The sequence below is a fragment of the Siniperca chuatsi genome, linkage group LG20 (genome assembly GCF_020085105.1).
Source record: "Siniperca chuatsi isolate FFG_IHB_CAS linkage group LG20, ASM2008510v1, whole genome shotgun sequence".
Taxonomy (NCBI): domain Eukaryota; kingdom Metazoa; phylum Chordata; class Actinopteri; order Centrarchiformes; family Sinipercidae; genus Siniperca; species Siniperca chuatsi.
The window spans coordinates 20,787,859-20,805,129 of record NC_058061.1 but is presented as its reverse complement, the minus strand read 5'-3'; the positions used below and the strand labels follow the sequence as shown (position 1 = coordinate 20,805,129).

General features: G+C 42.2%; 1 protein-coding gene across 4 annotated transcripts in view; it reads left to right on the top strand.

Annotated features, from left to right (window-relative positions):
- Nucleotides 1-104: 104 nt before the first annotated feature.
- The window catches only part of LOC122868161 (myosin phosphatase Rho interacting protein), a 46,401-nt gene continuing 29,234 nt past the window's right edge, over nucleotides 105-17,271 (top strand). For all 4 annotated transcript variants that reach the window (XM_044179876.1, XM_044179875.1, XM_044179873.1 and 1 more), the window contains exons 1-7: nucleotides 105-233; nucleotides 5,733-5,810; nucleotides 6,103-6,168; nucleotides 15,314-15,465; nucleotides 15,553-15,637; nucleotides 15,744-15,915; nucleotides 16,127-16,571. In XM_044179876.1, the coding sequence (XP_044035811.1) occupies nucleotides 111-233; nucleotides 5,733-5,810; nucleotides 6,103-6,168; nucleotides 15,314-15,465; nucleotides 15,553-15,637; nucleotides 15,744-15,915; nucleotides 16,127-16,571 (1,121 nt within the window). In that variant the 5' untranslated portion in view covers nucleotides 105-110. The remainder of the gene's footprint in view (nucleotides 234-5,732; nucleotides 5,811-6,102; nucleotides 6,169-15,313; nucleotides 15,466-15,552; nucleotides 15,638-15,743; nucleotides 15,916-16,126; nucleotides 16,572-17,271) is intronic.

Sequence of the window (17,271 nt, the reverse complement as noted above, 5' to 3'; positions counted from 1 at the left end):
TCTTTTTCAAAGTTGGGATAACGTTAGTAGATACGCACAAGAAAACAGTGGGATTACAACGCCACTGTAGTCCTCCAGAGAAATTACTCTAGAGAGTTTAAAAAGATATAATGTCTACCGCAAAAGAAAACCCTTGTAGGAAATTCCAGGCGAACTTCTTCAACAAAAGTAAATGTCAGAACTGCTTCAAACCACGAGAGTTGCATCTATTGACGGACCAGGACTTGACCCAGGTAAGCAATGCATGTTACGAACAATAATAATACTATTAGTAACATTTAGATTACCCAGTGCTTTTAACAGTTTACATCCCCTTAATTGATATGACAACTAAGACAATCTTTGAAGTGAAAAATGATTATTGGCTTGTCAAGCTCATGAGAATGTAGGCTGACAGCTACATCCTTTTAATATGCCTTGTTTGCTTACTATGTATTATGTTTTACTTTCAAAAGGTTAACGACAGCCCTTCAAGTTAGATATCAAAAGTTGAGTTGTAATGACCAACAGGATGTCCTTTTAAAGAGACATGTCTGTATGTGGTACAGTCAGTCTTAAAGTACTTGATAAGCAATAGTGCAATTACTGCTATGGTGTAGAGAAAGTTAGTGTGTTTATTTTGTCTGAAACACATATCCATGGTTTTGTCACTTCTTTCGTTCGACTCTCTCTTTCCATGTGACTGAACCAGAGTGGTGAAAGTGAATTCCTGTGGATTTCTTCTAACTACAATGGCTACATTTGCCTGCCAGTTTGGTCTCTGTGATTGATTGTGTAACCTTCCGCTGTTGTTTATCAGCAGTTGTTTGTTTTTAGTGTGTACCCCAGGCAGACTAGCGGCCACTATGTGGAAGCTAGTGGGGACCTGAAAGTAGAACAACAAAGATGAGTGGAGCAAAGATAAAGTGAGGCTCCATTCAGCTGTGGAGATCATATTATAAGCATGTTTTCTGAGTCCCTGTTTCTCTCTCTCAGATCATTAGTTTAGTCTCTGTTGTATCCTGTAATTGATCCCAGATATGAGGCCCAGATGGGCCCTTGAACACTGCTTAAGAGCCAAACAGCAACGTCAGCATCCTCTTCTCCTCTGTGAGTGTGTGGGGGCACACACTTGTTTTCTTTTTCAAAAGTATGTATTGCTTGTTGCACTGAGTGTATTGCAGGTTAACCCTTCAGATGCAAGACTCCTGAGTCAGGATAGACAGCTTATGGTTACATCACTTCCCTAATCTGTGACCTGGCCCATACTCTCTCCCTCAGCCCGTATGACGGCACCCGGAACCAGAGAGACTTACTGCCCTGGCCTTCAAGAATGATACGCCATCAGTTCTTGTTCATCACTGTTGCCCCAGTCTCCCACAGGCTGTTGAAAATGTCTCCAGTCTGTCAGCTATGCAGATAGTTAGCAGGGAGCTCAGTTGCACAGCAGGTTTTGTAAGGTTTCTATCTGGACAGTCCTCAAACCAGTTACTGCTACGCACCAGGCCATTACTGGCGCAAAGCTGTATTATGTAACTCCACATAAACAGTGTTAAACTTCTGAGCCTTGTTCAACAGACTCAAGGTGAGGGTTAGGTTTTGTAAAATGCTCCCAGTGTTCAGAAACTGATACGGGCTGATTTGGAGGAGATAAACTCAATAACACAGGGGGAAAAAAAGCTCCTGTAAAACTATGTAATGTTGTTAAAACACCATGAATAGGTGATTTAGCTAAGTGAATTTGAGCCCTAAATTAAATGCAAGTTATTTAGAACTTAAAGGGAGCTGGAGTTTGAGAATGCAGCCCTGAAACAGATAGCCCACATGGAAAAGTTATGCAAAGGGAAGAGAGCTGAATGTCGGAAGGACAGTATCCAATATAAACAATCTCTTTGTTCAACACTGCTAGAATAAAAGGTGGGCTGGGGGAGGGGCTGCTGCTGGAGCCCCAGAGCATTCTTTTATTTCAGTCAGTGTGCTCCAAAAGGAGTTTTTATTTCCCCTCGAGTTCCAAGTCTGTTGTCACGGTTTTCACTCGGTCACATGAATTGTTTGTCCCCAGAGAGCCTAGATGTTCATCAGGCTTGGCCCTCCCTGTTGGAGAAAAGTGATCACGCTATCTGGGAGAGGTGGTGGGAGGCAGGGCAGTGATGGAGGATGCAGGCAGGATAAGGTTTACATGTACGTGGGAGAGACGGAGAAAGACAGGCAGGGATGTGATGGGCCGTAAGGAGTGGGAGCAGGAGTCACAGGGAGAGAAAGGAAGTGTGGGGTTGGGAAGAGTAGAGTTTCCCAGCGGCTGCTGCTCAACATCCCACCATGTGAGGTTATAAGGATCCACAGTGGAGTCAGACTTTACAGTGCCTATAGCTGTAACGCATACCAAATGTTCCAGCGCAGTTACTGACTGCAGGCTGTTCTCAGAGTTGTTTTCATCACTCAAAGATAGACGCCATCACTTCATGCCAATTAGACTCTAGCGCATATCTGTGGCTCTGTCCCAGCCTAATACAGTGTTTCTTTAAGGGCTTTTGTAGTTAGAATCACTGCTGTGATAATGGAATGACTTTCACATGGGTCCCCTGGTGTCACACCCAGCTCAGCTGCGTTTGTTTTTGTCACCCACATCCTGGTCCGTGATAGCGGCACCCCTGCTCGAATGAACGTAATCTTCTGAGTTGCAGTTACAGCTATGACCGTGTCCACACCAATGAAGAAAAAATTGAAAACATATTGTCTGTGTAGTGCTCCACACTAAGCTGGTCTTTTCTATTCTGAAAACAGAGCTTTGAAAAAAGCTTTTCAGAATTGATAGATCTGTAAACACTGCTCTCATATTGTAGTTTAGACTGGGGAAACAGCTTTTTGAGCACATTGACACATTATTGCCAATGGTTCTTAGTGCTTCTGTGTAGCAGCATGTTAAGAGGCCAGCTTTCTGTCATCTGTATCCATGATCGCTCCTTTTGTATGTCACTTAATGCCAATCACTCAATACTGTGTAGTCACTGATGTAATTATGTTTGTTGTCAAGTGCCAGCTCAATTATAGAGCTGTTTGAAGGTCTGCCCAGGAAGTACCTGTAACCTTAGTTATGAGCTGTGATCACAATTAATAGTTTTGCCGTTCTCAATGAGAACACCTGTAAAAAATAAATGATCATCATACTATAATTATATTCCTCACAGTGTTTACATTCTTTCATTCACTTTGTGATACAAGCAAGGATGGGAAGGTTCACCTTGTTTCATTACTTAATATGGGACTATTCAGTGTGGGCGTTGTATTTACGTAGTCTCGTGTGAGTGGGCCTCTTTCCAGAGCAGGCAAATTTTAACATCTTTCGTAGATTTTAAACTGTTGGAGCTTTTTAATCATTACAAACTATTAAATGTCAGAACCGCTTTCAAGGTGCTGATCCTGCGACGGCCATGATTTCATTATCAAAGTTACTGTAAAAAGCCCACCTACCCACTCAACTCAGATTGTTACACAACTGTAGTGTGACGCTAGAACAAGCTTTTCATTAAATTATTTTATTTTAAATCGGTTTCTCAAACAGAGCAACAAAGATTACATCAATTGTGAATACACGTTTATCTTATCTATCTTTTTTTCTTACAGGCTTGCAGGCGAGTATACATGCGCAAATCTTTTGGCATATCAATGAGCAAAATCTCATACCACCCTCTTTAAATCCAGATTGCAATGCGTTTATTTTCAGGACTCAGGGTGGCCAGCCCCGTCAGTCTCTCCTGTGCCATGGTGCTTCTCAGATATGTTTTAATTAGTTTCAGTTTCGAGAAGGGCACTTGCGACAGGTGAAGTAAGAAATAGTTTTAATAGCCGTGGCTACATCAGGCTCACTTGGTAATATGATGTGGTGCTTTATGAATACAGGCGGGGTCACAGTTCTTGCGGTCCCCACGTGGTATCTCCGTAGCTTCTTTAGTCCCGATATTGTAGTTATATTTTTGAGGAGTACGTCAGCTCCACGCGTAGGCCGCATGTATAGGCTCTGTAACCTCTTAACATTGAACTATAAATCAACCTTTATACTTTCCACGTCCGTGTGGCCCTGAGGGTCTGCCCATGTACGTGTTGACTGTACATGCGGCAAATATTTCTGAACGCGTCCATCTGGGTTTACACTCCAGTTTATTTAGCTCTCTTTTCATTCTTTACGCAACTAGTTCTGTCGTTTTTCATGTGAAAAACCAAGTGTAACACTTTGAATGCCTTCCAAGAGAGACTGTCTGAATATGTGCACCGTTATCAATTCAATTCAGTGGGGCTTTATTGGCATGGGAAGCAGACGTTAACATTGCCAAAGCAAGTGTTATCCCCATGACGATTATCGCGTCTCTCTCCTCTCTTTGGCGGCCGGCTCTTCACACCACCTTCGAGCGTGGCCGTTCACACCAGCTATAAACACTTTTGCCTTCCCGACGAGGTCAGACAACACGTTGTATGAACTAGTTCTTTTCGAGCGTAACCCGACAGTCAGTCTGTGATCAGGCCGACAGTAGTACTGCATCAAAAATACACCCTCCTCATTCATTCAAGGAGACCATAGCACGTGTGCCAGCATAGAGGGCTCCTGCAAAAAATGCTGATTCTGGCTCAGCGTTTGCCACAGCGCAATACAACATCATCCAGGAATACACTTTGTTAGCAAATCAGATACAGTACATGCAAGTGCACATTTGTCATACAGTACCCTGTAGCCAATGTACTGTGTAGTGTGCTAAATGTACTGGTTACTTTGCAATTGTCAAGACAGAGGAGAAATGAGTTGAGATAAGTTTTATCATTTATCCACATTAGTTTGGACCCGAAGTGTGTGAGCATATGCAGGGATGTGTTCTTTCTGAAACAGCTGTTCCACGTTTTCTCACTCTCTCATAGTGGTTGTCTCTCTAGACTCTGTACCTTTTTCAGGCTGCCTGTCTCTGTGCAGGATATCAGAACATGAGTGAAATCATTTGTCATCTTCTGCCAAATTGCCAGGCTGATTTGATTTATCTGGGTCACAAGATGCTGTCCTCCAAAATAATCTTTTTGATGGTTTCACCTCACCAAACAAGGCATGTATAGATTTATGGCAGGCATGCAGTGACATGGAGGAGTAACAGGGCCAGTATTAGAATAGCAGACAAATAATCTGATTGTTCTACCTTCCAGCAGAGACAGTTTAGGTTTGTGGTAGAGGTGGGGGAATTAATGCTGGTATGAGAGCTGCTTGCTAATGGTTAACACTTAAAGCAGAGAGACTCTCAGTGTTAATGGAAAGAGAAGAGCAGCAGTTTTAAAAGAGCTTACCTGCTGCCCAATGGGAGAAGGCTCTATGTTTATATGTCTCCGCGTCTTTTGAACTTTTCTGCCTCCGTTGGACGGAGGTAGTTCGTGGTCAAGGTGAATCATGTGTGTAGATGTATTTTTGTTTGTTTTGAGTATGCCACTAGTCAGTCAGTCAGTGTTTGTCATACTGGTCTTATCTGCTGTGGGGAAACAGGAAAGAGAGGCACTCAGGCATGTCATCAAACCGCAAAAGGCTCACTAACTGGTTGTGTGTGGCTGCAAAATGCGCTGTGAGAACAGAGGCAACATCTGGACCCCAAAAGGCTTCTCTCTCTCTCGCTCTCTCATATTTACACCATCTCTCTCCCTCCCAACCCCCTCAGCTCACACTCACTTCCAGTTTTAATGACTAGCTAAATTGCTCTTTTTCTTTCCCCCTCTCTCTTTTACAGGCTAAACCTATTTATGGTGGATGGCTGTGCTTGGCCCCTGAGGGAACTGACTTTGACAATCCTATGCAGAGATCCCGGGTAAGAGCATGCGTTATTGGTCTGCATGTTTGCTCACTAAATTTGTGTACACACACGATGTATACACGTATATATGCTGATACCTCCCCTTAATTAACTGAAATTTACTGTAGTAGGAATACTGAACAAGCTCCATTCACTGCCCATACAGCCCCTTCTGAAATAATGAAAAGTGAGGCTAAACTCTAATGCTTAATTGTAAAAGCAACATGTCTGTGCTTTTGTGACTTATAAAACCACATACTGTGGTTCAAAATCAGACTATTCTGATAGCATGTATTTCCTCTGACAGAAATGGCAACGGAGATTTTTTGTGCTGTACGAACATGGCTGCCTGCGCTTTGCCCTGGACGAATCGGTAAGTAATACATCTCGTCCACTGTTCAGACTTCCTCCTCTCCTTCCATAGTAGCCGCATTATGAAACTGAACCTAAAGCCTGGGAAATGCTACATGATTTGTAGAACAGTTAGAGCCACCATTTAATGTTCAATTTTACAAGTGGATCCAGTTGGCACTAGTTTTGGGCTGTCAGAGTGGATGGTTGCTTCTATGCCTTGATATATTGTGAGGGTTTCACGCTTAAATATTTTGTTTCCTGAAGCAGTCAGTCATGATCATTCTGACAAAATCAAAAGTCTTTGATTTAAAAAATAATATTAAAAAAATTTGTCATGACACTAGACCTCTAGCGAGAGCAACTCCAATATGAACTGAGAGAGACAAACAACACAAACAAGCGTTATATGCTTGTTTTGGTTGTGTGTTGCTGTAGTGTGAGACGTCATATTTTTGGTCTTGTAGTATTAGAACATCAGTAGTTAAAGATGCCCTGTGGAGTTGCAGACAAACAAATTTATGCTTTACATCCAGTGTTTCTTCTATTAAAACACATTGTTTGTATTCTTGAGGCTTAACAAACACGTTGAATACATGTGCAACAACGATTTATTTTGAAACCTGCATTGTTTACATCCATGTTTACTAGTTTAAAGTCTTCTTCTTCCCTGGCTTTTGCTGGCACATTGCTATATTTCTCGACACATCACAGCCACCAACTGTCGATCCGTGGTATAGCCTGAAACTGGATGGCAGGAAAGTGTATTGTGTCAACATGTGCTCTTGCACTTACATATGCGTCCTTGTGCGTGTCTTGACATCTCTGGTCTGATTGGAAGTTCCTGGAGACCTGTCATATGGAGCAGCTATGGTTGATATCATTGCCATGTGTTGTTAGTGTATGCCTCAGTAGTCACCACTCTCAGCCACGGCTTCACCCGCATCTTTGTCTTTCTTTGGTGCTTAGTGTGGACAACATAAGCAACTGGTCGGAGCTCTTTATGGTTTGTTTGTGACACTTGTTATGTCCCTCACATTTCCAATTTAGACAGTCTCTCATAGTGTGTTTCCAGCTTTAACCTTTATGTTGTGTGTGTGATCATTAAATGAAATCTGACAAGTGTGTTTGTGTCTGAGATGCAGGATGAAAAATCAGTTTTTCGGTGTATAGAGTGTTCTCAGGTCTGCCAAGGAATATGATGAGAATACTGCAGTCTTATCTGGAGGGGGATTGACAAAAACATAAGGCTACAGCATGAGTCAGCAGGTTTAAAAATCTGCTGTCACCTGAAACCTTCCCTATTAGTTCATATAGGGTTAAATGGACCAATAGAGATAAGCAGGGTGTTTCTACAAGAGTGAAACAATGGTGCTGCAGAATCAGACTATTCTGTAGCACCATCATTTCACATATAATATGCGAACTATGCTGGTGAACACACATTTTGAAACTGATAGCACTGTCATAGCCATATGTTTGAGAGATTCCTGGATAAGCATTGTGCAGTGAAAAAGGTCTGAGAACTAAAGAGAGGCTGGGCAGTCGCCTCTTGGTGCCCACTGTAAGCCGGAGTGTGGTGGTAGTGTGTCGCCAGGGGAATGTGACACGGGTGACCAAACCCATACTGGCTGATCAGGCTGGAGATTAGACTGCTTGTGTGTAAACACTGAGGGCCACACACTATCAGCCATCCTGCCAGGAACACACAGACATTTACTTTTACATGTGTTCTGAAGACACAACGCAGGTTGTTTAAATTTCTGGTTCTTGTGGCTCAGGTTCTTCCAAATGAACTAAAATCCAGCGTAGCAGCAGTTTTTCAATTAGTGAATTAACTTGACCTTTTTATATGAAAGAGACGGTGAGGGGAAAGGAGATGAGCTGACTTTGTTAATAGCTTGACTGTGCCTCTGTGTATAAGCCAGGCATTTGATGTCTCATTTGGTGAATCTCTTTGTGTTGCCAGTGGTGACAATGGGAGGAAACTTTGTTGCGTTTGTGTGAGTGTGTGTGCCTGTTTCCACTCTGTAATGTGTTTCCAGTGACACCCATGCTGGTGTGCAGTTGTGTTTTCCTCTCATTGTAACAGTGATTCCAAAACTGTCTGCCTCATTGTCCTTTGGTCTTTTCATGTGCTCCACAAGGCAGGAAAACTGGGTCATGGAAATGGCTGCTTTGTGCTCTGTACCCTGAGGATAGGAACTCTCCAAAATGTTGGAGCTGATAACAACACATTAATGGTCTTGATCTCATCAAGCTCATCATCATTTACCCAATGGCTCAAGCCACCAGTGGAGGGCAGATATGATTTGTTTGAGGTCAGGGTTGAGGTTTACATTCATATACCCCATTCCTCTCATGTGGCTTTTATATAGTGGAGAGATTTACATGGACCACACCCACCCATTCTTTGTCTTATGACTCTTTTGATCACATTATCTCTATTGCTGTTCAACAACAAACTTCTCATACCAAGGAGGTTCATGCCATGCAGTACATGCATAAAAACGTATTGTTATTTTTGGCTCCATATTTAATAGTGGCCATATCAAGACACTTCAGCAGGGGTCAAGCTAACAGTCACGAGAGCCTGAAGTCTCGTCCTTCATGTTCATGGTTTGTGCTGACTAAAAATAAATCAATTCTTTTGAATATGACTGGCCCAGGCTGTCCACAACCGTCTTAACATATTCAAGATGTTAGAAGAAAAATGCCAAAAGTGGATTGAAATGTTTTTTTCCCTTCAAGATGAATACTTGTGATTTCAAGATCTTACTTTATTAATGGAATTGAATCACTTTAGCATAGTTTAATAATCGTTGACATGGCTAGTTGTAACAGAGAGCTCCCACTCTGAGGCGAGGTGGCCATATTTCAGCTGTAGTTGATTTTACAAACTACTTGCATGATAAATACAATACCCAGACATTTTTTTTTTATTCTTTTCCCTCTTTTCATGTTTTGTGATGGAGGAGGGAAAGATCTGTGTTTCTCTGGCTTACAAACATTATATCCCCATCCTCAACATAGGTCAACTCGACACAGTAAACTCGAACTTGAACCAGTTGTTCCCTGTGGCTTTAAAGGAATAGTTCTGCTTTGCTTTCTTGCCAAGAGTTAGGTGAGAAGATCAATACAACTCTCACACCTAAAGCTAGTAACCGATTAGCTTAGTTTAGCTTAGCATACTAAGCTAGTGTACTAAGCTAAGACTGGACATGGCGAATCAGCTATCCTGGCTCTGACCAAAGGGTAACAAAATCAGCCTGCCAGCACCTCTAAAGCTTGTTAATTAAGAAATCATATCTTGTGTGTTTTAATCTGTACAAAAATCTGTGTAAAAATGTCTGTGTTTGTGGTTTTATGTGGAGTTATGTGGATAGGACTCGACAGTAACGGTCGCCAGGTTGCCACTGGCAACCATTTTGAGAAATTGGCAACCAATTTGGCTGCCAGTCAGTGACAACTAGGGATGGGAATCAATAAATGGTTCCTGTTCAGAATCAGTTCTAAATTGTCCAATCCATCTGAATCGTATGCCTTGGAGCTGATCAGTTCCGGTCGCGCTCGTTTCTCTCCTCTGCTCTGTATGCTCCCTGTGTTTCACCGAGTGTGGGGCTGAGCACACAGACTAAACGGTGCGGAGACAAGTTAATGTTACTCAAGGTGACAGCAACTCATTACGTAACACTGAAATTCAACCGTGGTTTTTCGGACCAATAAGCAGAAGTGATAATGGCATTGGTATCAATAAAATCTTATCAATTCCCATAGTGGCAACCACCTTTTAACATATAAAAAATAGGGACAGCAAACAGCAAAACACGCACCCCAAAATAAATACATTTTTAATATTTGTTGCATTATTAGTGAAATATTGCTGTTACTGTCGGAACCGGAAACCAGACAATGCTACACGTGCTTTGGTGAGTTTACTTTTGTGCACACAGGCATCTGTTTTTAGAGACAATGTTGAAGCAAATAAAGGTGTTTGACTGTGGGGTGAAAAGGTCGACTAACCCGTCAACATCACAAACGATTGCTGGTATTTTGTATACCAGGAATTGAGGGTGGACACGTTAACTGATAACACTTAAGATGCAAATTCTGTAAAGTCTCAGATAAAACACAAACTACAAATAATTTTGTTCGGTTACTGTAATAAAGCTTTTAAAGATTCTTTTATGTCACATCTTCATTTTTAAGCTGACATATAACTGCATAGTATCTTTATTACTCGAAATATAAGGTGACTAAAAATCTGAATCAGAAATACTTTATTGATCCCAGAGGGGAAACTCTTTCATTGCAGCTGCTTACTATCACATCAATGGACACAGGAATAGAAGTGCTAAGCAAATCAAAATATAATATGCTATAATACAGCCAAGAATGGCAAGCCTATTTTCAGTTTAAGCAACGAAAAGCTGATGCCGGGTTGCCAGTCTGGCATCCACTTTTAAAAGTTAGTGTTGAGCCCTGGTGGAGGAGTATTGCTTGGCACGGAGCAGTGACTTTTTGTATAAATAGTCTGGCCAATCATTGCAAGGCTATATTCCAGCCTTTCGTTAACTTTTTTCTGCGTGATAGTTTTTTCTTGTGTTGGTTGCATGAGTGCGACTTGCTGGTTTGTTTTTGGAGTCCCATGTTTATTCGCCCCAAAAAGCCAAAGTGTACCAACTGTACAGACAATAGCTGTAAGCTAGGCTAGCTACTGTTGTGTGCGTGTGGACTGTGTCTTGTGTTGTGTTGACAGTTCGACTGCTGAAAAAAACTTATCAGGAACTCGAGTTATTTATGGTATTTTCTTCCAGACTCCATTTCTTCCTGTCTCCATATATTCATGAGGTGAAAACATAAAGCCTCGGGAAGTGAAAAAAATCTTAACTCTCACAAATCCGTCTTCGCCTCAATTTGCACCACAAATGGTGAATTCCGATTCACTCGTGTCTATGCATTGACACAGGAATACACCAATTATGGGAAATAATCTAGTCTGTCTTATAGTTTTTAACTGGGAATATGTCTGTTTTTTGTTCTTTAAGGTCTGCACTTTAAATTTCAATATGGTTGATCCAAGATTGTCGATAACCTCATCTTCACTTACAGTATGGCTGTTGTCAGCTCCTTACTTATTTGGATCAAACAAGAAGAGTAGTAAGGTTACAATCTTTGTGTCATTCTTATTTTAGCAGGATGATATTGATCTCTTTTTGCTTTTTCTGTGTGTTTAGTCTAGGATCAGGGTGTGTATGTTAGACACACTGTATATGACTATGATAATGACACAAAAAAGTGTTTGAATCGATCAGTCTTTCCCATATTGATGCTCCAAACATCTGAATCCTGTTGAAGAACAAGGTCCACGGAGTGATGACATCGTCTGCTATTTTTCGCCCAGTGGACAGCAGGGTGCTATCTGAAGCAGTGGCCTCTTTAAAGCTGAACTATTTTCACCACGAGCAGAGGGAAAGATGCTCTCCCAACTAAAGCAGCATTCCTCCTCCAAATGCCCTTATTTGGTGAACTACAGTGAGCTCACAGCCCGGGACCATAGAGAGCAAGAGAAAGGGAGCTGTAGCCCCTAAAAACCACAGAGGAAACGTCAGATATGCCTCAGACCCAGACATTCCTCACACGGCCTGCCACAGCAAGCACCAAGCTGTGCTGATGCTGGCGCTGGTAATGCATCAGATAGCTGAACAGTTAGAGGAATAGTTTAGTATGTCACTGTTACATATAAAACTAATCAAATTGAGATGAAGACTGTGAATGGATAGATAGTGAGATAGACTGTCATGGAGAAACAGATTTTTCCAGAAGGATGGAAATGTAATGAGACCACCCTGAAAGGTTTGAGGTTAAAAAGTCAGTGACCATGAGAACATGCTGAAGGAGGGGTCAGGAGGGGACCACTTTGCTCCAGAGCTGCTTCTGTCCTACATCATATTTTAGAAAATTAAAAGCAGTTCTGTCAGTCATGTTTTAGTCAGAATAACCGACTGTATTCTCTGTTTTGAACCGACTGTTGTTGATTTTCTGAAAGTATTTCCATCATGGCAGGTGATGCTTTGACTGTGTTAGGAGAAGCTAAACTGGCAGTTCCTATCGGTTAAGAGTTTTGATGGAGGGTGCTGTGGCACATGTACCATATAAAACAGCAGTCTCCTCTTCAGAGCCTGCTGTGGCAGACTCCTGGAGGATTTATTATTATTTATGGAGTGGGTGTACTCCACTTAATTCTAAAGCTGGTTCTGTTTTTATTTTTTTTTTCGTGCCGTTTTTACAGGGTTTTTTGTGAAAACCTTACCATTGGGTATGGACTCCAATAAAAATAAAGATTTTAGCATGGGGTAATTACCTCGTAGACACATATCCCTTTTTTTAGTATAAAGCATCTTACTTGCCAGTGTCCTGTGGGTTGTATTGTTTCTGTTTAGTTGCCTTGGCATGTTTTATAGCCTCTCGTGTCATATCAGCCAGAGTGACAGACATCTCGAGAGGAGTCTGTGAGAAAGTTGTAAGTTTTAATAATATTCCATTGCAAAGCTAAAAATAGTCAGCCCCATGGAAGGCAGAGACAATTGGAGGATATGGAATTGGCCCAGTTGTGTAGAAATCAAACCCACAACAATTCATTTGTGTTTGAATGGTAGCTTTGGCAGATACATCTCCTTTGTTTTGGCGCCCGTGGCAGAGGGCAGTTTCTAAGCAACAAGTTGCCTTTATACTTTCAGGATCAGCGTGACTTTAGAAATCCAGGCTCCACCTAACAGCAACAAAAAAACACAGAAAACTCCCCTTTAGGCACTGTGAGAGTCCCTTCATCTCTGCCTGATCTGATACACTGACTATGTGTGAAGTTTCCCATGCTTAATAGCTGTTGGATCAAACTAGATTCAGTTTATTTTAGCTAATACAGTTTTAATATGTTTTCATTTCTTAACGGTCCCCTAGCTGAAGGCAGTCAATTCATCTGCCGGTTATTTTCTCAATTTAAGCAATTAACCGTTTGATCTATTAAATGTCAAGTGTCATTAAAGTTTTGTCCGACCAACAGTCTAAAGCCCAAAGACATTGAGTTGATTATCACATAAGACAATGAAAAGCAGCAGCTCGTCACAATTTAGAAGGTGGAATAAGGGAAAGTTTGGCATTTTATCAAAATAGTTGCAGATTATTTTTCTGTTGCTAGACTAATGGTTTCAGTGTTATACCCCCGTTCCACCACAGGAACTTTTCAGAGGGAACAGTAATCATTTCAGGATTTTCAGGAAACACCATACCTGTGTTTCAACTGGAGGAACCAACCCTAACCCTAAATTTAGTTCCTTTGCCATAGTTCCAGGTGCCAAAAAAGCCCCTGCTCTGGGGGTACTACTTTGTGACGGCCCATGAACTATCGGGGTGGAGTTTGCAAATTGTGTACAGCTTCATTTACAAAATAAGAAAGCACTGGATTACACTAGTAGTAATAATAGAATGAGGGACAAACATTTCTTGCAGTTACTTTAAAAACAAAGTTATGTTGTGTCGGAGAGGGGGAGAGCGGCAATTAAGAGAGCTAACGCACAAAACAAAGCAAGCGAACTAGAGATTTTTTTTTTAAATCAATCATTGATCATTGAAATCAATTCATCAATTAATCATTTGGTCTATAAACCATCAGAAAGTTGTGGAAAATGCCGTTCATAATTTTCCACTCCCTGAGGAGATGTATTCAGATATCTTGTTTTATTCGACCAACAGTTTAAAAAATCACTTAAACGATTAAGTATATAGTATACTAGTATATACTTTATATATAAAATCAGGCATAAAAAACATCAAACAATCAGCAGATTATCTACTTTGGAGACAGATGTTCAGGGTTACTTTGTGCTGTTGTTTCCTACTGTTTGCTCAAAAAGGGGCTATATAGTGGTAATAGATTTGTAGAACACATTTTATATATACTCTCAGTTTTTCTGCATGTAAGTTACCATTCTCATCTTAGCAAATATCACTACCATACAGATGTGGCCACAAGTTTTACCACATCGCTGGGTTCCACACAGTTCCACACTGCTACTTATTCTCAAACATGATGGTTTCTAAATTCTTCCACAGCGTCTGAGTTCTAAAGTGCGACGCAGTGTAGTTGCCATATTTGGCAGCCCCTGGGGGTTCACAGGCAGATCTTAATAAAGCTGGATCTGTGTTCAGTGGCCTTAAAAGGAGCTGGAATGAGACCCAGCACCTGTTTTACATCTGTAGCAGGCATAGCCCAGCAAAGCCTGATAACAGAGCCGCAGGATTCAGAGTAGACAGAGAAGGTTGGAGAGGAAGTTTCGGGGATTTCTTCTCTCTGATGTTAACGAGACAATAAGTTATCAGGTTCAAATGACAATGCATTTCATTATCCTGTCATACAAAACCATACAGGAAACTTACATCAGTGTATTGTTTGTGGCTTGTTGAATATATTTCTTATTTTTTTCAGTGTTCTAAGCAAAGGTCTTCTGTGTTGCATCTGGTTTACAAAGCAGACACAGCTCGACGTTCTTCACACAAAGCAGCTTTAGTCTGGCATCCCATTGCTGTCATCTCCCCTTTTTTGCTCAGTGTGTGCTACAAGTGAAAGGGTTTGCCTAGTTACCACGGTGAGCTGGTGATAACAGTGGAGTGTCCATACAGTACAGACCCGATGTGCCCTGAAATCTGCCTCTTAAAAAGAGAGGCCGGTGAGGAATGAGGGATTGGAAAACACTAAGTGTGAAACCTGCTGAGCCAAGTCTGTGAAGCACTGTGCATGAGGCATGTTCTCCCTCAGGTCTTCTCTCTTTGAGTTTTGAACCATTTTTGAAATGTGATACCAATGATATCAGTGTTTAGTCGTGCAGTCACCCATCCGATTTAGTAACAAACCAGTGACTCAAGTATCCCATGTAAATGTTTTCCACATTTGTCATTTTTTTGACATTTTATGTTCCATTGCTAATATTTTGCACACTGTGTCACATTTAGTGATGTAATGCTTTGTTGAATTATGTGTAAACTAATCTACAATAGCGCTGTTATTTCCTTCACTATATTCAGTCGTCTGCGCCAGCATTCCAATTTTCATTTAATCCAATCATATAGGCTAATACACAGGCTAATATGTCCTGTTGTGTCTCCTCTAGCCAAGCACGCTGCCTCAGGGCACGGTGAACATGAACCTGTGTATGGACGTCATAGACGCCGAGCCCAAGACCGGCCAGAAGAACTCCCTGTGCATCATCACCCCGGACCAGGAGTACTTCATCAGAGGAGAGAATAAAGAGATCATCAATGGGTAAGTTGTCTTGATGTGTCTGCTGATGAGATGGGTAGGATAGGATGTGCACACACAAATGTCGAAAACACTGTTTTCTGCCTCTAGCTGGAGTGAACAGCTGGTGGTGTACCCCCGAACCAACAAACAGAACCAGAAGAAGAAACGCAAGGTGGAGCCTACGACCTCCCAGGTAATCCTCCTTACACCGTATGCAAAGGGTACATCTCACAGCTTGATATTATATTCCACTTTTCTTTTTTCATTGTTTTCGACTGTTTTCATGTGTTCACGTCCAGGAGCCGGGTCCAGCCAAGGTAGCAGTGACGGGCTCTGGTATCCCCGAGGCGGAGAAGGTTCCAGACTCAAGCTCCATCATCTGGCAGGAGGAGCTGAACCAGAGAGAGGCTGAGGGGGCTGCTGTCTGGACTGCTGCTGACCTGCCTCCAGGATCCCCGCTGCCCCCCGCGGGTAAGGAGGAATAACACCTTTGTATAGAGGGATTTTTGTTCAAATGCTTTAAAAATAAATTAAAGCAAATATTATACACATGACATGAATAAAAAAGTGAAACAAATGTTGTGAATGTTCTAGAAGTAGTAGTGGTAAAAGTAGCTTAAGTTGTTCTAAAAGTTTTAAGATGTTCTGTGGCATCCTCTGTTCCTCTCATCCTCTTGTTTAGGTGACTGTGCGCCTGTGGCACAGGGTTCGGACACAGGCTCAGTGAATGGTGACGAGGTGGACCGGGGCAGCCTGGCGCTGCATGGCTCTGCTCCCCAGCCCCCCAGTGACCTGCTCTCCCCGACAGGCTCATGCTCCAGCCTGGGGGGTGTCCCACGCTGCCTCTCCCCAGCCCCCAGCGACCCCTTCCCCTCCGGCAGCTCCCTGCTCTCTAACGGTTCCCACATCAGCGGCTCGGTAAGCTCTCTGGACTCGGACGCCAGCGGCAGCACGGTGACCAGCACCGACAGCCACCCGGCCAACCAGAGGGGCAGCCACTCCTACAGCCACCACGACACGTTGCGATCCCGACGGTTGGAGGCCGAGGCCAGAAAGGCTGAGAAGAGGAGCCGCTTTAGAAGTCCTGACAGACAGGAGAGGGAGGCCGTCCTCAGCCCCGAGAGGAGGTCAGTGTCTGCTCCTTTTGTCTCCTGCTGCTGTTTAATAACAATGTCCATCCATAACAGTCCCCTTAAATATCCCTTTTAAAGTCTTATCTTACCTCGCCTTTCTATATCTCTGTGGTTCCCAACCTTTTGGGTTAAAAGAAGTTGGGAACCTTTGGAGAAAGACATGCTGCAATTGGCAAACATCACTTTTCGAAGGCAGAAACGAGTATTTTCAGACTGAATCTGCTGACGACTGACACTGTGTGATCACTTTCTGTATTTTAAATTTGACAGTTTTCATCCCAAAAAAACAAAACAAGTACAGGTTATAGCCCATCATGTACTGCTTAGATATATCAGTGGCTGGCTGAGGACCAGCTTGTGGAGCTGCAGTGCATTTAATACTGGTTGATGTGGTCTTTTTATTTATTTATTTTAGAACTGCCTTGCTTCTGTGCAGCACATCGTTTTCATTTGTGTGTTCATCTTTTCATGTGTGAAAACAATTTGAACATTTCTTATATATTTAATCTCCCCTCTTAAAAGGGTACCCCAGCAATTTAGTGTGCACTTCCATGAAGTTGGGGGTCTCAGAAGAGATGGATTAAAAACAGAATGGTCTAAATATATAGCACGACTGCAGTCTTTTTTGTCTGTTGTGTCATTCCAGCTGATGCCTGACTTACTAAAACTACAGTAAATAACTGGGAACATCTCA